Source organism: Chinchilla lanigera, unplaced genomic scaffold (genome assembly GCF_000276665.1).
Source record: "Chinchilla lanigera isolate Chin_1 unplaced genomic scaffold, ChiLan1.0 scaffold00012, whole genome shotgun sequence".
Taxonomy (NCBI): Eukaryota; Metazoa; Chordata; class Mammalia; order Rodentia; family Chinchillidae; genus Chinchilla; species Chinchilla lanigera.
In genome coordinates this window covers 23,438,682-23,465,695 of record NW_004955413.1, presented here as the reverse complement: position 1 = coordinate 23,465,695, position 27,014 = coordinate 23,438,682, and the positions used below count along the sequence as shown (strand labels likewise).

The 27,014-nt window shown below is 54.7% G+C and overlaps 1 protein-coding gene across 5 annotated transcripts; it reads right to left on the bottom strand.

The window, feature by feature from the left end:
* Nucleotides 1-602: 602 nt before the first annotated feature.
* On the bottom strand, nucleotides 603-23,279 carry Csf2rb (colony stimulating factor 2 receptor, beta, low-affinity (granulocyte-macrophage)). 5 transcript variants are annotated; one of them, XM_005379171.2, is made up of 14 exons: nucleotides 22,992-23,279; nucleotides 16,347-16,585; nucleotides 15,398-15,524; nucleotides 12,210-12,403; nucleotides 8,911-9,068; nucleotides 8,663-8,831; nucleotides 8,097-8,232; nucleotides 7,785-7,942; nucleotides 6,066-6,205; nucleotides 5,172-5,337; nucleotides 4,063-4,153; nucleotides 3,844-3,901; nucleotides 3,098-3,201; nucleotides 603-2,998 (listed from the first exon to the last, which is right to left on the bottom strand). In XM_005379171.2, exons 2-14 carry the CDS (start codon nucleotides 16,420-16,422, stop codon nucleotides 1,876-1,878), a joined length of 2,700 nt encoding a protein of 899 aa, XP_005379228.1. In that variant the 5' UTR covers nucleotides 16,423-16,585; nucleotides 22,992-23,279; the 3' UTR covers nucleotides 603-1,875. The 5 variants fall into 5 exon arrangements, with proteins under 5 accessions (XP_005379228.1, XP_005379229.1, XP_005379230.1 ...); XM_005379172.2 differs by having other exon boundaries at nucleotides 23,124-23,279; XM_005379173.2 differs by having other exon boundaries at nucleotides 12,210-12,400; nucleotides 22,992-23,278.
* Nucleotides 23,280-27,014: the final 3,735 nt, after the last annotated feature.

Genomic DNA, 27,014 nt, shown 5'->3' with positions numbered 1-27,014 from the left:
CCATCCATCCATCCATCCATCCACCCATCCATCCATCCACCCATCCATCCATCCATCCTTTCACTCCCATCTGAGTTCACCAAGCAGCTGCTTGTCAGGCCTAGAGACAGGAAAGGAGGTTGAATGCCACCTCTCCCACTGTAGAAGGTACTGTCACACTGTCACAAATTTTGCTACTGACACTTAGGTCATTTGTGATTTTCGTGGATCACAGACACTGCTGTGTGGAACAAGGACTGATGAATAACAGGTAACCAGACTCCTTGCCCTTCTACTTATTAAGATCTATTTTAAAACCCAGAGCGATCAGGATAGTTGAAAAAGGAAATCTAGAAAAGAATGAAGCTCAAATGGGGACTTTCTGTATCACAGAAATGGCATTTCAGGTCTCAGGACAAAGAGGAGATGATCTGACCCGCACTATAAGCCACATGATCCATGCTTGGGGAAAACAGGGAGACAGATCTCCCATGTTCCAAAATAATTAATAATTAATAATAATTAATAATAATAAATAATAATTAATAAATAATTAAAACTTTGCACGAAAATCTTGAATCAGAAAAGGACCTGGAAAAAATACAAATTAGGGCAAATTCAACTTTGCTCTGAAGAAGGCCTTTATAAATTTGGCCCGCAAATTAGAAAAATGTTCCAGTAACTCATCGCATGACAATACAGGTATGTAAACATCGAGGCCTCAAAATGCCACTTGTACAAAGTTATAAGACAAGCAATAAACCAGAGGAGCAAATTCACATCATTTATGGACAGCCACACTTAAAATACTTCTTAAAACTTTATCAGAAAAATATAACATTGAACCAAATACCTTAATGGGCTTTAGCCCTATAAAAAAAAAAATACCCCAAGGTGCAAGGTACATACGAAAATATATGCCCACTGGATAATGCTCAGATAATGGAAATTAAAACAATGTAATGCCATTATTTTTGAGTATCAAAAAGGCAAAGATTTCAAAGAAACATAATCCCCAGGGCAGGTGCAGATCTGTGGCCAGTGGGGGCCAGAGCTACACAGTCTTCTGGGGGGGCCATCTAACCCCAGCACTTTAAAGCACGTGTCCTCTGAACATTTCCCTTTCATCCACCATGGAAAAGTTTTCCTAACTTCCACACAGTCAACACAGTTAACCTTTCCTCTGTCTCACCAACCTGTCCTAAACTGCAGGGACCTGTGGCATTGCCCAGATCAGTGACTTCTCTCTATGGCGGGGGTCCCCGGGACCCCTGAGTCAAGTCTGTGGGGACCAACACAGTTTTCCAGGAACTCACTCTACCCTGCATGTACCCACCCACGGTCATTTCCTGGAGTGACAGTGGAGGAGTCGGAGCTAAAAGTGAGCTCTTCGCTTGTCTCAAAGTCTCACCCCAAGACGCCTCCCAGCCCTCCTGCAGCTCACCAGAAGCACACGCTGTGCCCAGGAGCCTGAGAGCACAGGCTGCCCACCAGAGTCTTGCAACACCGTGGGCAGGTCTCACGGTCAGGACGGGCTTCATAGGACCCAATCGCACTCCAGCAGTGAGTCAGCAACAAAGAGTGAAGACAGAAGGAAGGCAAGGGAACCCAATAAAACAAGATGAGGGCAAGGTGGGTGGCTATGCACAGAAAGCTCTAGTAACTCAGAATCTAGAAAAAACCTGAAAGAAAGGTGTGTGTGTATGTCTCTCTGTGTGTCTGTGTGTCTGTGTGCCTATGTCTGTGTGAGGGTGTATCAGAGAGGAGTGGGGAAAAAGATTTGCTGAAGGTCCAAAGGGCCCAGAGGTGTGGAAGGCTCTACAGGCCCCGTTTATGTCAGCATGAATGCCCCGTGGCTCTGGGGAGGTGACAAGCAGGATGCAGGGTGCAGCATCCTCAGCACACCTCACGGGGCCTGCTGACCTCCCAGGGGGGCAGTGCCAGGTAGTCCTGCTGCTTAAGAGACTTGAAGAACTGAATAGCTGGCACCTGGGGTACAGGCTGGCCTGGGGGTTTCTTGACTGGGAAACCCCTATCTATGTCTCCAGTCCTGATCTCTGGACAGGGTACTGGGGAGGATGGCTTGCTCCGGGGTGAGAGGGGACCAGTTCCCAGGCCAGGGAGGAAGCAGTAGTCCCCCACCTGCTGCAGGACAAGCAGCCCCTCAGGGGTTGGGGACAGTGGGGACACATCTGCCAGGGGCTCTCCTGGGCTCAGGACAGGGCCGCTGGATGAAGGAGGGACAGGACTGCCCAGAGAGGACTTGGGGGATGGCCCCATGGTGGGAGGGAGCTCTACGTAGCCCTCAAACCCTGGCTTCCCAGGCGCTGGGGCTGCAGGAGGCCCACCAGGCAGCCCTGGACAGAGGCTGGGGTTCTGGAGGCCTGCAGGGGGAGCCAGATGAAGGGAGCCAGATGAAGCCCCTGTGGACAAGGTGAGGGCCAGCTCTGCAGTGGTGACATAACCAGTGGCCACGGCAGGGTGCTCAGCATCCCCAGAGCTTGTGGGCAGAACGACTGGGCTATCCTCTGGGTCCTGTCCCTGGCGTTCTGGCTCAGATGCAGGAGGGGCAGGGCCTCCCCCAGCTTCCAGGTAGGGGGTGCTGCCCAGCGTGCCAGGTCCAGGCGGACACTCCCCGGGGGCAGCCTGGCCCTGCCCTGTGACCTGGGTCAGGGGGACCAGCTGCACCTGTCCCCCGGGGGGCAGACACAGGTACTCCAGGGAGCCCGGCAGTGCTGGCTTGGGAGCATGCGGGGGAGCCTGCTGGCTTGCGAGGTCAGGCAGGGAGCGGCTCTGGGGCGGCCCCAGGTAGGGGCCATTGAAGTCGAAGGTGGCCAGCTGGTCCTCAGGCCGGCCCTGGGGGGCTGGTGGGCCTGGCTGGACACTGGGGGGCTGCTCCGGGGGCAGGTCTGAGGCAGCCGGAGTGGAATGAGGCCCCGCCGGAGGATCACAGACGACTTTGGGGTCCTCTGTGGTGAGAGGCGACACCTCACTGTCCCTGAAATCGACAGCGCACACCCTGTGGGGAGCACAGAGGCGAGCTGTGGAGGCTGCCTGGAAGAGCACAGGGCGGGCACAGCGTGCGGGGAGGGGCAGGAAGGCCAGGTCCCACACTCACCCCTCCAGCTCAGGGAAGAGGCCGGCCCCGATTCCCAGGGAAGGGGCGCCTCTGCTGGCGAAGGCCATCGTGCTGTCTGGGAGCCTGAGCCCGGCACTTCCGTTCTGGAGGAGAAGGGCCCGTGTGAGTGGGGACCTGGGGTGGCGGGGAGAGGACAGCCCAGGGGAATCCAGTGGCCCTGACACGGGACTGACCTCCACACTGTCAGGACTGGACCCCAGCCCCAGCAAAGGCACAGCAGCCCTGCCAGCGCCACAGGGCTCCTGTCAGGATGCCAGCTGGCATCCACCACGGTCACCTTGCCTCGGTGGTGCCCTGGCGTCCTGACTGTCCCTCCTCAGGGCCCTCGGGAAGGGTCCATCTCCACCCTCGGGGCTCCTTACAGGAGTCCCCGTCCCACCTGGCTCCCCCTAGACCCTCAGGCTCAGCTCAGTCCTGCTCTGGCGGCCCCTCTGCCTCCCCCGCCCCATGGCCTGGGACCGGCAGCCCCTCCTGGCTCAGCCTGGTTGTGGGACCCGTTTCTCAGGTCCCCGCGTGGGCCGAGGCATAGCTCAGCAGGGACCGGGCTGTGTGCCCCTCCAGGTGCCCAGAGGACCCTGGGGACCTACTTCCTGTCGCCTCACTCCTCAGCTCCCAGGGTGAGGCGCCTGCACCCAGACCACACACAGGCAGGCAGGGGAGCAGATGGCCGGGGGAGGGACACGGGCAGGAGCAGAGGCCCCACCTTCTCCACAGGTGGGTCCTACCTGGAAGAGGTGGCTCTTGCTGGGGTTGGGGATTTTCTCCTTCCACTTCCTGTTCAGCCTGGAACACACCAGGGAGGGGACAGTCACCAGAGCCCTCAGGGCCAACTTCTCCCTTGCCTTGTGCAGAGGGGAAACTGAGCCCGGGGGGGGGGGGGGGAGCAGGGAGGGAGGGAGCCAGGCTGTGCCATCCCTGGCGCCCTGGGGTCCTGGGTGCCTCACCTGTAGCCGTAGAGGCCACAGAAGCGCAGGGCCAGGAGCAGGGCCAGGGTGACGAAGACCAGGATGAGTGCCAGCACCCAGGTGGGCAGCGCTGGTGGGAACAGGAAGAGAGCAGTTAGGATGGGGGAAGGGTCGGGGGAGAGGGGTCCCAGGACCCCTGCGGGTGTGTGCTGGGCTGGTTGTCACTGAGACGAACTGGGTAGGGAGGCCATGGTGCTCAGGAGGGGGGACAGGGCTGACCCCACAGAACTCTGGTGCAGGACAGAGAGGGTCAGGACTTTCTGAGACGGCGGCTCGGGCACTGGGCTGCTGGCCACAGGAGGGCTGGGTGCAGGGGAGGAGGACTGGGCAGATACCAGCAAGCAAAGGCCCTCAGGAGCCCTGCTTCCTGCCCCACCACCCGGAGCCTCCGGCCTGGCCCAGGAGCCCTGCCCCCTCCCCTGGCCCCAAGTCCAGCCCTGCCCCTTCCTGCCTGTAGCCCCTCCCCAGCCCCCCCTGCTCCTTCTGCCTGGGACCCCGTGCTCTCCCTGGCACCATCTCTACCCTCTCTCTGAAGTACCCGGACCTCCCACTGCCCGTGTGTCCAGATGCCCGCTGTGTGGAGAGCCGAGGGGCACACGCAGTCCACAAGTGTGAGGAGGGGGCACAGGTGAGACCCGAGGCCTAAGCTCCCCATCCCAGGCCAGCTGGACGCCTGATGTCTTTGGTGCTTTGGACCAGGAGCCCCAGGCTGACCAGTCACCGGGTAGTGGGTGCCTCGAAGCCAATGAAACCTAAGGCCCTATTCACAGGGGCCTCCGCCCCAGTTGGGAGGAGGCGGGATCGGGAGACGGCTCCTCTGCTTGCTCAGGTCCTCACCTGCTATCTGTGTTCATATCATTTTTCCACGTTGAAATGAAACCTGAATCCTGAGGTTCTGGTTTAGCAAAACAACTCTTATCCAGCGTGGGTGACTTGGCTCTTGTGCTGACAGAGAAAGCTCTGCATGCGCACTGTAGGACAGATGCCACAGGCTCACCACCTCTGTGCTAAGGACGATGACTGACAGGAGGGACAGGGCACGTCTTGTCCTCCTGTCCAGGAACAGCGCAGGCGTCCAGGAGACCTACCCCACTCAGTGGTCCAGCTCTGCTCCTTGCTCCACTCGCTCCAGATCCCCTTGTAGGCACCTTCGGGGCTGGGCATGACCCTCACCCTGGCCTGGTAGGTGGTGGCCGGCTCCAGCGGGGGCAGCGGCATGCTGTGGGTGTTCTTCAGGTTCTCAGTCTTGCTGTCCTGTGGGAGCAGGGACTGAGGCCGAGGCCTGGCCTGGTGCCGGGTGCCGTGACATCCCCTTACCCTCTCTCCCAGGTCCCCTGTGGGGCTGGTTCCACCTCTGACAGCACAGATGTGAGGAGGCCAGGGACCAGACCCCATGGAGTCCTTCCACTGTCATCTGCTGGAAACTCCTCGGCCTCCCAGGCGTCTGAGCACCCCATTCCCTGCTGATCCAGGACTGGGGAGCAGGTTGACTGGGCTCTGGGCTCTGAGACAGGAGACCAGGGGCCTGGCCTCCTCCTCACTCCACACTGACCACTTTCCCGTCTCCTGCTCCACCCCAGCCCCAGCCTCTGGGCCACGCTGAGTTCTCTGTGGGGTCTGAGGGGCCTGGGGTCTGCACAGACTGCAATTTCAGGGCAGATAAGCTTCCAGAAGGAAATGTCTCTAGGATTTGGTGACTTCTGAAGGGCCTTCGTCTCAGCGGTGTCAGCCCAGCCTGCCCCGAGGGTGTCGTTTGTCCTTTGCAACTCAGCCTCAGCTGTGGCCCCGTGGCCTGATCACATCACCTCTCTGAGCCTCAGCTCCACCCCAAGTGGTGCAACGATGTGCACACAGAGATGGGCTCACCATGTCCTACCCATGTCTGCCTCTGAGCGGTCACCTCTGTGGCTGGCATGGGGACAAGGTGCCCTTCCGTGTGCCCCCTCCCTCTCCTGCCTCCCCAACCCCAGCCAGGTGCTCACCTCCCATGAGTCCTCCTCTTTCTTGTACTGGATCTGGAAGGTGTGCTCGATGTGTGAATAGTGCATTTTCTCTGTCACCCAGCGCAGGCTGTAGCTGTCTCCGTCCTTGGTCACATTGAGGGTTGGGGCTGCCATCTGGACTGGAGGGAGGGAAGTTTTTAGGGGTGGTCATGACCTCCACCCTCCAGGGGAACCTTTCTGTCTCCTATGCCAGTCAGGTCCTGTCCCTGTCTCATTCAGCTTCCTCATGTCCTGGCATCTTGAGGTCTTTGCACCTCCCCTTTCTACTTTATCACCTGAGCAACCCCTCTGCTAGGAGACCTCAAAGACACCTATGCTGTGTGGGGGCTGAAAGACTGGCTTCCTCTTGCTGCCTGGAGTCTAAGTGCAACCAGCACATGTTGGGTCATTCTAGAATATCGACCGTGTTCTAGCAAAGACGACGCCCAGCAGCGTAGCTCTGTAGTCCCGGCACAGTTGTTCCTCAAGGCTGGTTCAGAGCCCCTGAGATCATCTATCTAGGGTACCCTGTCCAAGCCATAGGAGATGGCTCTCCTTACCCAAAATACCACCAGACTGCAGCAGTGAGTCTTCAACCTCGTTGGGTGACCCGCTCCCCCCGTCGGGGGGTGACCAAACAGACAGGTGAAGCCGTTCTGTGACAGCTCCGCCCACTTGGTCTTTTTAGTCCACAAAGTGGAAAATACGAAGGACAGAGAAAGCAGAAAGTGGGTGTGGATCTAGGGGTTCTGCACTCTAGCTTTGAATCATCTCCCATTGACTGTGGAACTTTTTTTTTTTTTTTTTTTTTTTGTTTTTCTCCAGTACCGGGAACCGAACTCACGACCTTGCGCTTGCCAGGCAGGCGCTTTGCCATTGAGCTAAATCCCCAGCCCCGACTGTGGAACTTTTAAGCCAGTCACTCAACCGCTCTGAGCTGCAGTCTATCGATCAGATTGAGAAGGAGACTGCTCAGAATTTTCACGACTCACAGGCCTTTTATAAGGCACTGTGAGGTGTTCTATGTCCCAGGCATTACTCTAGGCTCTCTGGACACTTGAACTCCAGGAACCCCCTTTCCAGGAGGGACCCCCAAGATGTGTGAGTGGTGGATTCCAACCCAGATGAACAGGCCACTGACTTCGGCAAGCCCTAATGCACGGGTAGAGGAGTGTGGCCGTCAGGAGCCACTGCACACAGGGGGCCCCTTGCACTGGGGTCTTTGCTACTCAATGGAAATGCGTGATACTGACATGCAGGGATCGACGGTCTGTGTGCACACACCTGGGCCCTGTGGAAAAGTGAGTCATTTGTCCATATTGAGAAAAATGCAAACGACTTTGGAAATCAGTAAATGAAAAATCTACTCAGGGAAGGAGAGCGGTTTGGTGGGAGGATCCTGAGGGTGTGGATGTGGGTGGAGCTGTGGAGTAGCTACCGCAGGAAAGGAGGCCTGAGGGAAGGGTTGAAGGAAGCTGATTTAATGACCTGGTCTCCGTGTGGTCCATCTTCCCCTCCTTATCACAGTCCCTGCTAAACCATCACACCTCGAGAACTTACACAGAACATCAGAAGAATCAGTTCCCTTTCAGGCACTGCTCTGACTTTCTCTGAAGGTGACAAACAGAAGGACTGGAGCAGGAGGATGCCTAGATCTCCTGGGGTGACCCGAGGACCCCTTCAGTCCCGAGAGCCCGCAGGGAAGCCGGGCAAACTCACTGTGGTCTGAGCTCTTTATGAATTTCTCCTCACTCCGAGGACGCACGGCCACAGTGTACTGGCTGTGGGGCGCCGGGCTGGAGACGCGGATCCGGCAGGAGTGGAGGGTGTAGAGGCCGCCGAGCTCCTCCCTGTGCACCTGGGGACATTCCTCCTCCCTGAGGAGCACACGCAGCTGAGGTCAGGGACGAGGGTGGGACCACGGAGGGCTGAGACCTCAGCTGGGCAGTGGCTTCTGCCAGAGCGCTGGGATAGGAGGAGGCCTGGGCAGGGAAGGCCGAGAGCAGGGGAGGGACAGACAAGGACACTCACTCTGCGTCTGGGCTGGACCTGTAGAACAGGCCAAAGGAGACTGAGCTGGTCACCTGGGACTTCACCTCCCAGGAGCAGCTGAGCATGTGGGCCCCATCGAAGACGCACTGCAGGTTCTGGGGCCGGGCCTTGTCCCCTGTGGAGGAGACAGCCCTCGGTCACTCCCCTGTCTCACACCCTGTGACCACCACAGGGAGATCATGGGCCTTGGGATAAGGAGGCCTACTGCAGCCCTCATCGTGGGCCTGCCATCTGCACGCCCACAGCTCCAGGAATCTGTCTCCAGGAATGGGCAGCCTTGAGGGGGAAAGCCCTCCTAACACACGGTGGCCGGTGATGCAGCCGCCATGACGGCTGCAGTTGTCATCAGGAAACCTTCGCAGGACCTGAGCCGGAACGCACAGCACAGTCTGACGGGGCAGAGTTCCCCGCTGCTGGCCTGGGACGCTCTGCTGAGCACACGCAGACCCAGGCTTGGAAGACCAAGGGGTGGACTCAGACCCTGACTGTGCAGGACCCTAGGGAGCCGCCCTGCCCGGGGGACAGGTCCCGCCCAGACCCCTTACCTGGCTGCGAGCTCCAGCCAACCTCGCGGCTCCACTGGCTGGGCCGCCCCGAGAAGCCCGAGTCCCGGGCCAGCCGCGTCCGCACTCGGGCCACGTAGGAGCTGTTGGGCAGCAGGAGCTTGGGCCCCAGGGCCACCTGGGAGGAGTTGGAGTGCAGGGTGGTGGCGCTCTGTGGAGAGAGGGTACAGTGTGGGCGGTGCTGGTCACGTGTCCCCTGGGGCTGGGGCACAGCTGAGTCTGGGTCTTACCTCCCAGGACTCGTGAAGCCTCTTGTAGACCACCTCAAACTGCAGGTCCCTCTGCGACAGCCAGGACTTCTGGGGACCTCCAAGGCCCACACTCCAGGTCAGCAGGAACTGGTCCCCAGAGGCACTGATCTGCACGTCCTGGGGCGGGGGCGGCTGCACTGCAGGGACAGGAAGTGAAGGGCTTGTGAGGAGGTCCCATGGGGACAGAGCGGCCTGCCTGGCTGTGGGGGGGACACACTTGGGTCCCAGGCCCAGCACTGCCTGTCACCTGAGGACCGTGAACAAGACCCTTCCTGTGCCGCTTCACACCCCACTTATAGCACTGTGTGCTGAAACGTGACAGCAGGGACAGCTGGAGGGGCTGGACCTCAACTCTCAGTGAAGCCTCCCTTGCCCAGCACACAGTATGACCTCCTACCCCGCAGAGGGCACTGCAGTCACATGCCTCCCTCTCCTGCTGGCCCCTCTCCCTTCCACCTGCCAGGAGTCCCCAGCCACTGTCACTGAGGAGCACAAGTGTCTCCTCCTCGAAGGACCATCTTGGATCCCTGTTCCTTGTTTCTTCTCTTCCTTCCTTCTAAGCACCCCCTGCAGGTTCCCCTGCACCTGGAAGGGTTTGCAGTTCCCGTGTTGCCTCCCCTGGCAAAGGAGGAACTTGGGGAACGAAGGTGGCACTCAACCTCCTTTCCTGTATCTAGGCCTCACATGCAGCTGCTTGGTGAACTGGGATGGGAGTGAAAGGATTGATGGCTGGATGGCTGGATGGATGGATGGGTGGATGGAAGGATGGATGGATGGATGGAAGGATGGATGGATAGATGGAAGGATGGATGGATGGATGGAAGGATGGATGGATAGAAGGATGGATGGATGGATGGATGGGTGGATGGATGGATGGGTGGATGGATGAATGGATGGATGGATAGATGCATGGATGGATGCATGGATGAATGGATGAATGAATGAACACAGGTGTAGTCTTTGGGCTCTCAGGAATCACACTGTCCACCTCTCAATGCAGAGAGGCCTGCCTGGAATCTCCTGAGCTCATGAAGAAGCCAAATTCCTGAGAGCCATGGCTCCGGGCTCTGGGACTTTCTCTGTCCTATTTCCGGGCATGACTTTCACGTCCAAAATATTCACACAGTAAGGGGTGAACATTCTGTGCTGGTCATGGGACAAGCTGGTTGGAGCAGGTCCCAGCTAGAGCCCCATAGGAGCGAGGTGCACAGCAAGCCGCTACCCCTGCCCACCCAGCCAGGACAGGCATTGCTAATCAATCACAGCACCCCAAGCCTGAGATTGACACGGAGTGGGCATCTGTCTCAGCACAGAGCTCCAGGAAGCTGCTGGGACCTGGGCCGACTGGGGGCCAGTTCCCCCCTTTTCATCCAGCTTCAGCCATTTTATTGCACGGGCTCATTTGGAGAAAGTGCTGGAGGAAGCGAAATGTCCAAGATCTCGCTACGGGACCGTCAAATAGCTCAGTCGCACCTCTGTGCCCATCCTGGCTCTGGCCCCTTCGATCCAGTGCCAGTTTCCTTCAGGCTCAAACTGACTTCTTTATTTAACATTTGCTCCAGGATGCAGAGTGCCACCTTCCTGTCCTTGTTCTATGTGGTCCCCATCCCCATGTGCAGCCTTGTCATGCCCAGGCGCTGCATTCCCTGTGGCCAGACTGCTGACTGCTTGCTCCCTGCCCTCCCGGCCCACGAAGGTGCTTGGTGAGCCAGCAAGCACAAGAATGGGTCCCTTGTCCATCCCGACTGGGACTGTACCTCCCCTTGTCTGCACCCTGGCTATAGCCAGCTGAGCCCTTATCACGTCTCTCCCTGCCTCCTGCCTCCGGTATCATCCATCCATCCTCCTGGACTCCGTCCTCCTGCCACCACTGCCTAACTTAGCACATGCAGTGTCCTCAGGCCAGAACCCAGTTGTGTACACTGCTTCAGAGGCTCTCTGTCACTTGCAGGGCAGAATTTTGTCCTGCTTCAGGTCCTGCCTGTATCCCTCACTTCTTCCTTCTGTTGTCCAGCATAAGAACTTGATGCTCCGGGACACAGTGACGGAGACTTCCCAGCCTGCCACTCCTCCCGAGCCTCCTGGCCTTTGCACACAAGGTTACCCTGCCAGGAAGGCGCCTCCCGCTCCATGCCCCTCCACCGCCCTCACATCTCAGCTGCAAAGCTGCTTCCTTCCTTCTGGGAAGCCTGTCCTGATCCCCCAGGCCCTCCGCCCTCTGCCTCTGCACGCAGCACTCGGGACAGTGTCTGGCGTTTCCCGGTCTCCAGGCTGCAGCTCTGAGCGCCCCCAGGGAGGGACCCTCTCACCCAGGAGAGCAGGTTTGGAAACATGGTCTCAGAGCTGCCCTCTCCAGGTCGCGGCTTCCGGAGCCTGTGACCCAGGCAGGAAGCAGAGCAGAGCCTCCCAGACTCGTGCCAGGAGCTTCAGGGCCAGGGCAGGGTCCGAGGCGGGAGCCGACCTGCCTGGGCCCAACCTGAGCGCGGCCAGCAGCGCCTGCCAGGCCTTGGGCAAAAGGCCTGGGTGAAGCCAAAAGGCAGGGACAGTGGCACCTCTCTGGTGCTGCATGGGGAAGAGGACAAGAGTCGCAGCCTCCCCAACACCCGCCACACACAGGGCTTGGCCCGTCACCCCAGACCTTTCTCAGAGGACTCCCCTTTCCACCCGGCCTCCCCGGAGCAGCACCGCCTGGAGCCCATGCGAGTGCAGGGCCGCTGCTTTCCTTCTAGTGGAAACTCAGGCAGACCTCGCCGTACAAATGGCCGTGTGCACCCAGCCGAGACCCTGCTGGAGTCTCGGCCCCCATGGGCCCACCGAGCACCCTGGGCCCAGGGGGGCAGCGAGGAGACAGCTGAGTGTCTGCAGGGCAGGAAGCCTGTGGGGAGTGGACCTGGCCCAGAGGCCGGGCTCCGGAACCGCTCTGGGCCTCACGGGCCTCACCCACAGAGGCGCTGCGGCAGGCGTGCGTCCCATGGCTGGTCAGTTTCCAGGAGAGTCCTGGGCGTGGTTCCCTTGGCGGGAAGCTGTCAGGGCTGGGAGTCAGAGGCTGGGCGGAGGTGGCAGCAGCTGGGCAGGGGAGGCAGCTTGGGTGTGGCCCGCTCCTCGCACCTGCTCAAGTGCCGGCATCACAGGGCGCCGCTTCCTGTCCCCACGCGGTCCCAGGACAGAGTCTCCACTCCTCGGACACTCCCTGCCTGGTTCTTCTGCTTTACCCCCACTGTTCCTGGTGCCCTCTGCCTAGACGGGGACGGAGCCCTGGCAGGGATGCCGGCTCTCACCGTGGTGGGCCAGTGGCACAGTGACCTGGATGTTCAGAGGCCGGTCTGGCTGGAAGGAGAAGTAGTCATTGTCAGCCAGGGCGAAACTGTTGTAGGGAATGACACATCTTCTAGGCACACAGGGAGGAGACGGGCAGTGTGGCCAGGATATGTTGCTAGCGGGTTCACACGACACCGGCTCTGAATAGTTCCTGCTGGAAGAGAACATGGGTTTCTTGGCTCAGAATCAATAAGAAGCTCCCACGCATCATATTTAGTGAGTGGTGCCATGTGTTAGGCTTTGTCCAGGCTCAAGCGCGGGCAGTGAACCACACACAGGCAGATGCTCACTTCTGCAGCTGGCATCCTGGGCAGGAGGCACAGGCTCATCCACTGGAGACATTCAGACATGACATGTAAAGGAGTATTTTGAGGGAGAGTCATAGCAATGGGTCTTCTACAATGATCATTTTTTAAAATTTTAAAATATTCACCGTATATTTTGCCTTCCCCCCTGTAGTAGGAGGAAACATCATGTAGTCATGCAAAGTGAAGGAGGGTGACTAAGCTAGGCGTTGGGGTGGGGATGAGGTCTGAAGGAGGGGACTGGAAGGCCTTACTGAGAAGGCAATATGTGCAAAGCAAGCCCAAAGGCATAGGGAGAGATAGTGCAAATTCTGGTGAAAGGAGATTTCCAGAAATGGCCCAGCAAATGCAAAGTCCCTGGGGCAGGCACCCGTGCAAGTGGCACCATTCAACCAGCACACAGGGAGAGGAGCATGCAGGCGGGAGGTCTGGGAGACTGATTAATTAGACTGATCATACAGGGCTTAGAAGAAATCTGAATGTAGCCAAGAGAAAATCTAAAGAAAGCCTCTCCCCTTACTGACTTATAGTTGACTTTCCATTTCTCTAACTGAAGAGCTCACACAGCTGAGCAGTCTATTATTAACTTCCCACTAACTTTCCTGGAGATAACACCTCTAACCAAAGCCACCGAATGGATTCAAACTCTGGCAAAAGTGGCTTTCTGCTTCCCGCCCAGGTTCTGCATCTTATACTATAAGGTTACTGATTTCTGAGAAAAGAAACTAAAAAGACATGAGTCATAAAATTTGCTAATCGGTGTCTTTCCTCTAGGTTTACAGAACCCGGAACATTGAGTAATCTTCACGTAACAGCAGTGTGGGTACCAAGGAAGCCGACGGCTATGGGATTTGTGACAACCCTGGTGTTCCTCTACCTCTGATCCAGGGCTGAAAAGATGCCCTGTGACCCCCAAGTAAGATGGCTTTTTTGGCAAGAGCCTCCCACCTTCTCTTATTTGCAGACTTTCCAAGTGAATCTTTTTCCTTGCTCCAACTTGTCCTCAAGTATTGGCTTTCAGGCGGTGAGCAAAACAGACCTGGATCCAGTAATACAAGGAATTTGGATTCCATTGAGTTTGTGATAAGCACTTAGAGACTTATGCGGAAAGAGATGAAAGACATATTTTGATGTAGGCTTTGAGAGATAGTGACAGGGGTGTGCTGTGGGAGCAGGGAGACCAGGTGGCTTCTAGTCCATCTAGAAGTGGATGTCAAGTGACAAGAAGTGGTTTGGAGCAGGGAGGTAGGGTCAGGATTAGTCAGAAACATATTCTGTTATTTTGTTTGCCTGTGTTGGTTTTTTTTTTTTTTTTTTTTTTTTTTTGTCTTTTTGAGACAGGGTTTTGCTATTCAGTTCAGGCTGGCCTTAAATACACTTTGTGGCCCTGGCTGGCCTCGAACTCACAGCAACCCTCCTGCCTCAGCCTCCCCAAGTACTGGGGTTACAAGAGTGCATCACCATGCCCAGCTCTCATTCTGTTTTTTTTTTTTTTTTTTGGTTTTTCTCCGGTAACGGGAACCGAACTCACGACCTTGCGCTTGCCAGGCAGGCGATTTTGCCGCTGAGCTAAATCCCCAGCCCCTCTCATTCTGTTTGAAGACACATTTGACAGCATTTGCTGGTGGAATAAATCCTGCAGTGGGGAAGGAAAGGTGGTAAAATAGATTTAAAAGCCAAATAACCTCTTCCCCTTTGTTTAGCCCGAGTGGCCATCTCTTCCTAGTGGAGTGAGCTGGGGAAGACTGAGGCAGGAGCATCTCAGGGTGGGAGCAGAATTTGATTTAGGGCATTTAGAGTCAAAGATATCTAGAATCTAAGTGATGACACAGAGAGGCAAGCGCATTGATTGGTGGTTACTGGGAGTCTGGGCTAGAAATCTGCATCTGGAGTTGCCACCAATAGCCTGAGATGGGATCTTAAAAGACTGGGTACAGATATAACAGAGGAGGTGTGAGGACCAAAGCTGGGGGCTGACACCCTCTGTGAAGGGACAGAAAGGAAGCAAGAGAGAGAAGAGGGTGTGTGGAGGTGGGGACAGGGGATTCGTGAGTGAGGAGGCCCGGAGTCAGGTGAAGACAGCCCCGGGAAGGACACTGTATCTTCCACCGTCAGGGAGGAAGAGGGCTGACACCTGAGTGCTCCATCCAACCCCAGGGGCACAGCTGACAGACAGGAGCAGCCTGGGTGTTCATGGGGGACAGACTGAAAAGGCACCCGGTACGGTGACTGCAGACAGCCCTGGGAGGAAGCGGTGATGACCCAGGAGAGGCAGGACAGAGCCGCGGCAGGAAGATGGGGTACAGTGGAGCCAGCTCCCCAGGGGGCACCTCCCCAGGGTTTCCTTCATCCCCTGGACTCAGCTGTCCGGTCACCGCACTGATGGCGGAGTAGACCCTCCAACTCCTCCCACGGACTCCATCGCCTCCCCGAGTGGCTTACACCCAGGAGGCCATCGACCTGAAGGCGGCTACCCTACGCTGCAGGTGGGACCCTGGGAGCCGGGAGTCGCCCAACACCTCACGCCCTTGGACACGGTCCCAGCTCTGCTCCTCTCTACCCTGTGGCTGGTGAGGCCCTAGCTCCCTGGCCACCTGTGCGCCCTACCTGTGACCTGGGCGTTGTGTCCTTCTTGCTGCCTCCCAGGGAGGGTGAACTCAGTCACTTGGGGAAACTTTGTGAAACGGTAGGTGGCAGTAAGAGAAGACTGTCACCCTCTACAGCAGCGGGCCATTGGTGTCCCAGGATCCCTGCATTTGCTGTGTCCCTATGTCCCCTGCAGCCCCATGCCAGGCACCCTAGGCACAGAACAGCACCCTCAGACCCTGGTCCCCCTCACTCACTCTTTTAACAACCGCCGATGGAGGGTCACGTTGATGAGCTTCCCAGCAGCCGCCGTCTCTGCCCAGCTGCACACGATGCGGCTCGTGTAGTCATTGTAGCAGCGCAGGGTCTGCATTGGGACAGTATCTGCAGGGAGATGCAGGAGGGTCACCCTCCCCTCTGCCCCTGTCACCGCCCCCACGCATTAGCAGAGTGCCCAGCCCTGGGGAAAGACCCGGGTTCCCGCAGAGCCCTGGGCAGGGCGGCTGGGGGGGGGGGTGGTCCTGGCCAAGGACCCTTCTCCCCACAGAAACACAGCTTCTAGCCGATCCTCAGCGCATTACTGGGCCTCGTGTGCTGGCCCTGGGGAAGGGGCCCTCAGGAGAGGACGTGTGTCAGACAGCCCCACCTCCACACTCCGCGGTGCCCCCCCAGGCCCACCCTGGGCCGCCTCTGTCCTCTGCCTGCCTGGCCTGGGTTTGGAAAATGGACTGTCATTCCTGAGGTGGTGACAGAAGCCGTGGTCTGGGGGCACTGGGAAGGGTCCCTTCTGCTTTGGGAGCCCCGGGAGTACCCCAGGAGTAGTGGGGACGCCAGGTTGCTGTAGGGGGAGCCCCAGGCCAAGGCAGCAGCGGGGATCGGAGGTCTCCAGGGAGCAGAGGTGCTGGGCGGGAGCGGGGCAGAGAAGAGGCTGGACCTCCGGGAGCTCGGGGCCTCCGGTGGCACAGTGAGGGGGGGGCAGAGACGTGGCTCTGCTTCAGCGGGGCCCTCAGGGGCCAGAGAAGGGTGAGCGGGTGTGTGGGAGCCTGGAGGAGGGCCCAGGTGACCGGCCCAGAGGGAGGAGGGACGCGAGACAGGGAGGAAGGAGAGCTGTGAGGTGTCCAGGAGCTTCCAGGGTTCAGAGGGGGTGTCCCTGACGTGGTCAGGGGTGAGGCGGGGGATGAGGAAGGGGAGGAGCCTCAGACTCACCCTCTGACCCTTGCGCAATGGGCCCCCTGCACAGAGCGGGCAGGGCCATGAGGAGCAGGCGTGGGAGCAGCGCCATCTCCTGGTCGGCTCTGGACCTGCAGGTGGCTGGAGGGTCCGCGCTGGCTATGGGCAGCGGGGCGTCCTCATTGCCCTGAAGTCTCCTGTTGCTGCTGGGCTGGGGGATGGGCCAGGCTCATGTCACTGGATCTTGTGACCCCACGACTCTGCCTCCTCTGGGCCTGCAGAAGGATGAGTTAGTGGGAGATGCCCAAGGCCTAGCCTGTGTTGTGGAGCAGGACCCTGGTGGCGGTCCCAGCACTTCCAGACTAAGTCTCCCAAGCAAGATGGTGGGTGAGATGGGCTGAAGGGCTCTGGGTACCACCAAGCAGTGTCCTGAGATGACAGCCCCTGAGAGGGAGGCTGGGCTTTGATGGGAAGCAGGCTCCCCCTGGGTGACACACCCGTGCTCTGGGGAGTCACCGGGTAAAGGGGAAGGTGGCATGGCTCAGAGGCATTAGTCTCCTGCCCGCCTCACACACACACTGGGGCCCGGTGCTGTCCCTGCCTGGCTCCATTTACCATCATTTCTCCCCTGACATTCTCTGCCTGTCACTCTCTGCCTGTTGGTTCCCCTTTTCCGGCAGATTGGGGATTTCCTCTCTGTCATTACGTCCTGCCCTGGGAAGTACCATGGGAGCACAACTGTCCCTGTGTCTATGTGTCTATCTATTTATTTACCTGTGTATCTATCTGTGCATCCATCTGTCCGCCCACCTATCCTCTGTGGACACACTAGCTGGCAACAGGGCTATTTTACTCAAGAATTCCCGACACGACAGAGGAGGAATTAGTAACAAGATGAAATAATGGAACATACAATTGAAATGCTGACTGAATAACAAAACTCCCATCTCACACCATTCCTCCAACATGAAGTGAATTAAAAATGAAATGTAAAAGTGAAACCACTTTAATCTTCAAACCATAGGAGTGCTCATCCACATCAGAGATTTGCTCCTCATAGTGGCAGGGGAGGGAAGTCCTAGGTCAAGTTGCTGGCTGACTGGGTGTCCAGTGAAGCCACCCCGCAGGCTCCTGACTGCAATCCCAGTGGGGAGGAAGGGACGAGGGAGTGCTCAGGTCTCTGTGGTCAGCCGCTAATCCCACTCCTGAAGGCCCAGTCCCCGCGACCCAGTCCTTCCCAGAGGACCTGCCTCCAAATACTCTCTTTGGAAATTAGGTTTCAACATATGAGCTTTGTGCATGCAGGCTTGAGAAATCAAAGTTACAGAGAACAAGTTACTATCTCCCATGGTCAAAGATTAAAACAAAACAATCTTATCAAAGAACACAAGCAGAATGCTCATATTCATGCAGAGAATCCCTGTTAGTGGCTGACTTTCTTTGAGACAGAGTCTCATTAGGTAGCTCATGTTGGCCCTGAATTTGACGGGATCCTCCTGCCTCAGCCTCCCAAGTCCTGGGATTATTGATGTGTGGCATCATGCCTGGCTAGTGGCTGGCATATTTTTACCACCTACCATAAACCAGGCACTGTTCAAAACACTTACAGACATGAATAGCTGGCTATAGGCTACTGTTAGAATCTTCTGCATTATAGGAGCAAATGGTACAGGGATGAGTAACAGGTCCTCGGTCCCATAGTGCGGGACAGGTGGGACCATGCACAGCAGGCAGGCTCGGAGCTCTGCGCACTTAGCTTTTGCTGTGCAAAGAATAAAAAACCATGTTTAAAGGCATGAGATCCATAATGTTTTAAAAATCCACTCAATAACGGGCCAAAGGACAAAGCAAATAACACAAATGGCCACCCTACAAAAATGGATATTTAAAGACAGAGCAAATGGGCAAGGAGATGGGAAGTTTTAGAGAAATGTTGAGACCTGGGAAGAGATCCAAGGATTCCAACCCCCAGAAGCAGAGGACAGAGAACATTAAGGGCACATATGACAACAGCATCAGCTGCCTAGCGGTCCCCTCCCTCCTTGTCAACAAGAACCCAAGATTTAACTGGGATTATTGCTACACAGAGTAGGAGGTTTTATTTCATATCCTCTCCTGCTGCTGGGCATGATCCTGTGACTAAATGTTATCCAAGAAGATATGAGTGGAAGCAGTGTGTGACTTCCAAACAAGGTTGCTTAACAGGAGTCGACTCAGATGAGAAGGGTCTATTTTTGCCTTTCTGCCTTTCCTCTTTCCTCCAGCCTGCAGTTTATCAACGATGGCTGGCACCCAGGCAGCCATTTTGGACTATAAGGTTGCCTTGAGAAAGGAAACAATACTCAAAAGAAGGAGAAGAAACTGAATTCTTTTTATCACTTTGGAGCAACCGTATCAGCCTGAGATTACTACCTCTGCACTTTTCTTATGTGAGTCAAAAAAATTATTGTTTATAGAAACAATTAGAAGTAGAAGAAAATTTCAGTGTTTTCAGAAGACAGCAATCCACTAAGTGAAAATGAAGATTCATTTTTTTTTCCCCATAAAGACAAAAAGGACTCTTGGATGTTATAGTCAGACAGGGTATGCCCATCTTCTAGCTGCTTGCTGGCAAAGATAAGCCCCCGCTGGTCGGGGAGATGCCTTCCTTGTCTTGGATCTTGGCCTTGACATTCTCAGTGGTGTTGCTGGGCTCTGCCTCAAGGGTGATGGTCTTACCAGAGAGGGTCTTCACGAAGATCCACATTCACCTCTCAGACGGAGCGCTAGGGGCAGGTTGGACTCTTTCTGGAGGTTGTAGTCAGACATCGCCAGCTGCTTACCGACTTCAACATCAGAGGAGTCCACCCTGCCCCTGGCAGTCGGTCTGAGAGGTGGATACAGATCTTCATGAAGACCATCACCCTCGAGGCGGAGCCCAGCGCCAGCCCTGAGAACATCACGGCCAAGATCCAAGACAAGGAAGGCATCTCCCCGACCAGCGGGAGCTGATCTCTGCCGGCAAGCAGCTGGAAGTTGGGCAAACTCCGTCCAACTACAACCTCTGGAAGGAGTCCACTCTGCACCGAGGGTTGCTCCTGACATGAGGTGTCCATACTTTCATAGTCCAAAACCAAAACAAAACAGCAGACCAAAAGGAAGACTTCACTGAAGGAGGCTGCTATTCTGATGGTGTTTGCAGTGAGCGAGTGATATCAGGCTCCCTCCTGAAGTTCCTTTACAATACTGTTGTTCCCAATTACAAGTTGCTGTAGACTTTCAGTCTTCCAAGAATATTCCTTTAGATTTTTTTTTTTTTTTTTTTTGGTACCGGGAATCGAACCCACGACCTCATGCTTGCAAAGCAGGCACTGTGCCACCGAGCTATATCCCTGGCCCAGTCTTCCAAGCATAAAAGGGTAGTCTGGGAAGTTTTCCCCAATGAAACATAGGTCACTTTCACTACGACAGAGGTTGGCCCAGCAAGAGACTTCTCCTGAGTAACCCTGAACTTGAAATAGATAATGAGGTCTTGAAAGCACCCGGGAAAACATGTGTAACCCAGAATCACAAGAAATAAGGTTTCCCAGCTCACACCTGGAATCCCAGCCACTTGAGAGGCTGAGGCAGGAAGATTTCAAGTTGGAAACTAGCCCACACAACTTTGTGAGACTTTGTCTCAAAATTAAGCAATAAAATGGGAGTGGGATGGAGCTTAGGGGCGGAATGCTTGCCTAGCATACAGGGCCTGAATTCAATTCCCAGGGCTGGGTTGGGGAAAGGAGAGAAAAGAGATGAGTATGGAGAGAAAAAGATGAGCAACGGGAAGAGGAAAACCAATGATCTCTTACACCAAAGAACCGTGCACATCAGAAGTGCCACCCTGTGACGGGGCTAATGGTAGAAATAAAAACTGATTAAAAAAAAAAAAGGAAGCAAACATAAATTCACTATAGACAAAAATAACATCAGAAGATAATAGGAAAAAGAGTTTTTAAAGGAGAAAGCCCCGTGGCCAGGCAGGGAAGGGCATCTTGCCCACTGCAGGATAGGGGTAAACAGTCTGCTGGTGACAAAGAGAAAACGGCAAACAGGTGAGAGGGGACATGAAGGATAGCTTGATCCTGACGGAGGCTCTGGCACGCGTGACAGCGCACAAATCATTCCGGGGTCAAGGAGCAGACAAACCTTGGCAAACACAAAGCTGGAGAAAATACGGCACTGCTAAAAAATATTTGCCCAAAACGCTACCGCAAGATCAGAGTCCCAGGGGACCGTGAGCAGCCCCCTGGCAAATGTCCCTCTGGTACCTGTCCCCACAGATCACCCCAGTGAAATCACAGTGAAGACTCTGAATGGTTCTTTCTTTCTCTCTCTCTTTCTTTCTTTCTTTTTTCTTTCTTTCTTTCTTTCTTTCTTTCTTTCTTTCTTTCTTTCTTTCTTTCTTTTTCTTTCTTCCTTCCTTCCTTCCTTCCTTCCTTCCTTCCTTCCTTCCTTCTTTCCTTCCTTCCTTCCTTCCTTCCTTCCTTCCTTCCTTCCTTTCTTTCTTTCCTTCTTTTTTGCAGTACTGGGGTTTGTACCTAGGCCTTTGCCCCAAAGCTACATTCCCCAGCCCCACCCCTTTTTGAGACAAGGTCTTCATAAATTGCCCAAGTGGGGCTGGAACTTGTGATCCTCCTGCCTCAGCCTCCTAGAGTGCTGGGATTACAGATATGCACTGCCACACCTGGTTCCAAGGAGATTTTTTTCATAGACTAGACAAGCTGATTCTAAATTACAACAAATTAAAGATGAGAGACTTGCTATATTAACTGGAAAGATCCAGAGCAATGTAATAGTCCATAGATAGGACAGAAAACACTTAGAGAAATAACCAAGAAAATAGTGGATTTTAGGAAGATGTAATGACATTCCAAATCACCAAGAGGCAAAGGGACTACATACTTATAATTAATGAGTCTTAGATAATAGATGATTTCTTTATCAAGTTAGATTATTACTTTACATATTGCCTACTTATGTGAATTCCAAATGAATTGAAGACCTAAAAGCCAAAATTAAAATTGTCAAATACTAAAAATACTTCTTTATGCTGAACAAGACAACAAAACCAGGAACCATTTTAGTAGAAAATAGTGAAAGTTTTGACTTATAAACAAAATATTTTATATGATACAAGATGGTTTTAAATACAGCAAAGAAAAGACAAGCAATAATCTGGGCTACTGTTTTCAACATGTGTGAATAAATTTGCACACATAATAAGCGAATCACTGTGAAAGTTAAGATGTAAAAGATGAAGAAGACGAAGAAGAAAACTTCCCCGTGTTCATCATAATGGAACCCAAATAACCAAAAAGCATATGAGCTTTTCAACCATGAGCTTTTGTTTCTTTGATACCAGGAATTGAACTCAGGGCCTTGTGCTTGCTAGGCAGGTGATTGCACCACTGAGCTATATCCCCAGCACCAATTGTGCACCCGTTTGCCTACAATACACGCTTCAGGAACACATCTGTAGCTTGCTAAGGCAGAAGCCACCTAAGTGTTGCCCACTATTGGATTAGGTGTCTTGTGATTACCCATACTAATAAGTGCCACATAGTTTTAGTTAATTAGGTCCAATCTGTTTGTATTATTGTGGAATGCTTTCCAAAATGTAAATATTAAGAGAAAAATTAAGCTGTGGAATCATATGTGGGCTATAATCATATGTGGGCTATAATTCTGTAAGAAGAAAAGCTATATAGTTGTATCACTTTAGAATAATGTTCTGGAAAAGATACCTGTGTCGAAGGGAATGGGTAGAGGTGTCTGGGAACATTGGCTTTTATGCTTCATAATTCTGGATGATCCTAATTTTTTAATGGAGAAAGTATCTGTGTGCTTACTTTTTTAGCATTACATACAGTCATGTGCAAGGCCGCTGCCAATGCATATATAAAACTGATGAATGAAAGGACTTGACGGAAATGTCACTCAACTATAGAAATTATTACAAAGCAGGAGAGATGAATAGGAAAAAACAATAAAAGAAAACTCAATTACACAAAAATACGTAAAGCAGGGCCTTTGAGGACTAAAGACAACACTCCTGGCACAAAGATTAGGCGAGGCCCTACAAGCCCGAGTCCCAGGTGGACCGAGACACCCGTCCCTGAGCCATGGCAAATACGTGCGGGACACAGCCCACAGCCCACAGCAGACAGCCTGGAGTCCACCCCTAGTTCCCCGGGCTTGGGGGCAGAGCATGCGTATCTGGGCCCAAACCCCCTACACACACACACACTGACTGCTGGGTAGCAGTTTGCGTCTCTGAGCAAGGGACTGAACCTCTTCTCAAGTTCAAGGTGAACTTCCTAAGTCGCACCCAGTAACTTGGGCTCCGGCGCTCCCAGCTTGCACATCTCCTCCTCCACCTCCCAGCCTCTGCACCCTGCCACCCGCCCTTTCTCAGCCAGGACAGCGGGGACGCTCTGCCTTCTCCTCACCCCGCGAACAGACAAGGAGACAGAATCCCCGGCCAGGGAGGGGACGTGCTCACTGCCACCACCAACACCTCGGTGGCCAAGCACAGAGGGACAGCGCATGGCTCCCAGGGGAGCTCGCTCACCCTGCCCGGCACCCTCCGTACCAGGACAAACAGGTCCTTCTGGTAGGGCAAGGACACCCACTTGCACAGTGCCCCAGCCGTCTCCTCACCTCCAGCTGCCTGAGGACTCTGGGATCCAGTCTCCTCAAAAGGCGCAGCTCTGGCCTCCTAGCTGCCTCAGCGAGCTACAGTCCCCTGTGCCACCCCCGCACTCCCGGCCTTGCCCCACAGGCCTGGCCTACCTCCGTGGCGGCCGGGCCAGCTCCTTCGGGAGCTTTAGTCAGCTGTGCGCCTTGCTGCTTCCTATTTATTTATGCAGCTTGTCGTGAGGAAACGGGGACTCAGAAAGAGGAAGCGAAGCCTGTTTCTACACACATGCCCTTTCCTAAGCATCGCCCAGCTTCTCAGAACTGTGGACACGATACTGCTTGCTGACGGCACCAGAGGCAAGTACTGAGTCTCCCTGTAAACTCCTACGCGTCCTCTGGGTCTCCGTGCACACAGGACCTCCTCCACGCAGCCCACCCTGACTGCCCCCTTGGCAGGCAGAGGGAAGTGGCTCTAGCCCGAGCAGGTACAAGCCCAGGACCAGACTGTCCTGGGTGGGACTCCAAGTCCACTGCTTTTTAGAGTGTGACTTTGTGCCAGTCACTCGCATGTGACTTCTCCAAGCCTCAGGACCCCAGCTGTTACTTTCATACCAGAACTTATGCACCTGGGAGGGCTGTGGAGGGGAGCCGAGGAGGTGCTCCTCGGGACAGCCTCAGCTCAGAGTCCCACGCCAGAGCCTAGCTGTGGCGGGGGCTGGTGGCATTCCGATTTCTTGGGGTCCTTTGGTGCCTCACCCCTTTCCCCAGTGCTGTGCAGAGCTGCTTGGGGTCTGGCTCCCATTTCTCTCCCAGTGCCCAGCCTGACACAGAGGACGCCCTTAGTGACTATGTCTGGAAGAAGGAAGGAAGGAAGGAAGGAAGGAAGGAAGGAAGGAAGGAAGGAAGGAGGGACGGAAGGAGGGAGGGAGGAGGTAAGGAGGGAGGGAAGGAGGGAGAGAGGAGTGACTCCCTGTACACAGCAGGGCTGGGAAGGATGTGTTAAGCATCCCTCAGGTGGAGTTAAAAGTGGCACCAAGTATCTCAGTCATCCAGACAAACGATATTTAATGCAATGTGGTGAAAAATCAAAAGCAAGAATAATTCTAATGAGCAAAAAGATCAAATTTTAAAACGAGGACAGGAGCCAGCTGGCTGTGCCACCCTGGAGTTGCGCAAAGGGAAAGTGGTTGTGCTTCTCCCGCGGGAGGCGCAGCGACGGCCCAGGAGGGGACCCCAGGTAAAGACCAGGGAAAGGTGGGGATGGAACCTGCTGCGAAGCTGCTGACCTCTGGACTGATGTTCTTTGCTGTGCTCGGCCGGGAAGGCCAAGGCTGGCTAGAAAAGGCCAGGCGGAGGGCGGTGAGGTGGCGCTTCAGTTCCCCTGCTGTGCTGCTGCCTGTCTCTTCCCGGAGTGGCAAGGCCTGGCAGGGCTTGTGCAGGGCTGGAAGGGTGGACCAGAAGTAATGACCTTGCTCTTCTGTCCTGATGCCCCTACCAAGCCTCCTTCCCGGAGCTCCCTGTCATGCTGGGCTGAGACCGGGGACCTGGAAAGGGACCTTAGCCAGGCCCGGCCACCTGGCTGTCAGTCTGGAGGACAGCGCCAGGCGTGCAGGTCAGGGTGGGCAGCACCTTCTCCCCATGAGCTTGGCTTGTCTCAGGGCCACAGCACCAGGACCTGTCTGGGCTTTGGGCTTCTCCAGGCCTGGCATGAATTTCTGTCCCTTGAAAGTTGGAAGGTCTGTCTGCCGCCCAGGGAAGGCCCAACTCCACTGCTCTCCAAGAGAGACCCAGAGACGCACCCAGCGCATAGTTAGCTCTGGTAGCAACCTGTGTAGGGGTCCAGGCCTCCCTTCTGGGGAGTGTGTGGGTGGGGCTGACGCCTTGGCCGCTCCACCCCTTCCCCATCTGCATGCTTCTAGCCAGGTGCGGCATCTCTGTGCCCCTCTCTGAGACCTTGGACTGCGGCCTCCATAGTGTACTGTGGCTGAGGAGTCGTCAGTGTGACTGGAGGCCAAATTGGAGGACATTTGTCCCCACCTTGACTCAGTGTCCTCGTGCCTCCCCTTCCTTCCAGGGTCCATAAAACTCCCTGAGCTTTGTCCCAGGCTTCAACAGTGGGACAAGGATGAGTCTGGGCTGATCCACCCGACCTTGACCTTGCCTCCCAGGGGGGCACCGAACAGGGCTGGTGTGGCCTTCAGCTTAGCCTCCTTTGTACCATCCAGGCAGACAGCTCAGCTGAGCTCCTGATGGGTGCAACGCCCTGTCCTCAGGTCACAGAGGGGCACCTTGACCCCAAGGATCGGGTGGGGCCAGCACTCGCCAGTGGGGTGGCTAGAAAATGAAGTATGGGAACTCAACAACACTCAACTCTTAAAAATAAAAACCAGCAAAGCAGTCTCACCAGCTAAAACACAGTGGAACAAGAAGAGCTTCGTTATACTCACCAGGGGCCTTTGGTGGGGATGGGAGGTAGTTATCCACAAAGTGGTCCTGACAGGAGCTTTGAATGTCATGGAGCCTGGTTCCTGTCTGCCCTGGAATTAAGTTTTTCTTATATAATTAAAAATATTTTCTACCATATTTCCACTAGGGAGTTTTAAATTTCCATACGCTAAAGTGCGCAAATCTCAAGTGCACAGTGCAGTGAATATTTATAAACCGACGCGACCGCGTAGCCAATCGTAGACTGAAAACTAGAGCGAGCCCAGAGACGTCTTTCGTCCTCTCTCAAAGGTTACCGCTACTCTGATTTCTCTCACCGTGACCCAGTTGCGTCTGTTTTTTTAAAAAAGATTGTGGTAAAATATTCCAAACATAGCATTTGCCATTTTTACCATTTTTAAGCATACAACTCAGTGGCCTCGAGGACGTGTGTGTTTTGCACGCAACCATCACCGCCATCTGTCTCCAGAAACTTTTCCATCAGTTTCCAAACTGAGGCTCAGTGACCACAAGTCATCTCATCCCCACCTCTCCCAGCCTGTGGAAGCCGCCATCCATTCTCCGTGTCCGTGAACCTGACTGCTGTAAGGAGCTCTTCTGAGCGGCATCATATAGGAGTTGTCCTTTCGTGATGGGTTTATTACCTCGCTTAGCATAATGTCGTCAAGGTTCATCCAGGTTACAAAATATGCCAGAATTTCCTTCTGCCTTAGTCCCTTTCATTGTTGCTGACGCACCATACCCAGAAGGAGGAGGGGTTTATTTTGACTCATGTTTCAGTCCATAGTTGGCTGGCTCCAAGGTAGGATGGCACGGCAGAGGGACATGGAGGAGGAGATCTGCTTACTTCATGGGGAGCAGAAGCAGAGAGAGGGAAGGGAGTGGCCTCGGAGGAAGTTCTACCTGTCCAGGTCACACCCACAGTGACCTACCCCTTCGGAGTAGACTCCATCTCCTAACAGCAAGTCAGCAATAAGTCTCCATAATCCAACCAATCACCTCTCCAAAGCCCCACCTATGAGGAGTGAGGCTCTTGGGGGCCATCTAGACATAAAGCATAATACCTTCCTTTTAAGGCTGAGTGGCATTCGTACAGATGGTACAGATGGTTACTTGGTGGTATTGCTATTTACTTGTGTGTCCTGACACTCAGGTCCATTTCAACTTGTGGCGACTGCGAATAATGCTGCTCTCAGCACGCATGCACAGCTCCCTGCTCAGGCCTCTGCGGCTCATGCTTTGGGCTTGCTCAGAAGGGAATTGCTGATCGTAGGCGAATTCTCTGGTTAAATTTTTGAGGAACCACTACTGAGTTGTGTTTGCGTTTCCCTTGTATAGAATCACTTTATACCTGGTTGTGTCTTAAATACTTCCATTGCACAAGTGGGTGAAGGCTCCCTGGTACCCAAGAGCCTGCTCAGCTCTGCTTTTCCTTTCTGCCATGATTTCTCTGTAACTGAAGCTCAAATTCTGGTCCAAAGACCACCTGCACTTCTGAGGAACTGATAGAAAGGCAGAGTTTATTTATTTATTTTGTCTTGTTTTGTTTTGTTTTGAGACAGGGTCTCGCTGGCCTTGAACTTGCTTATGTAGCCCAGG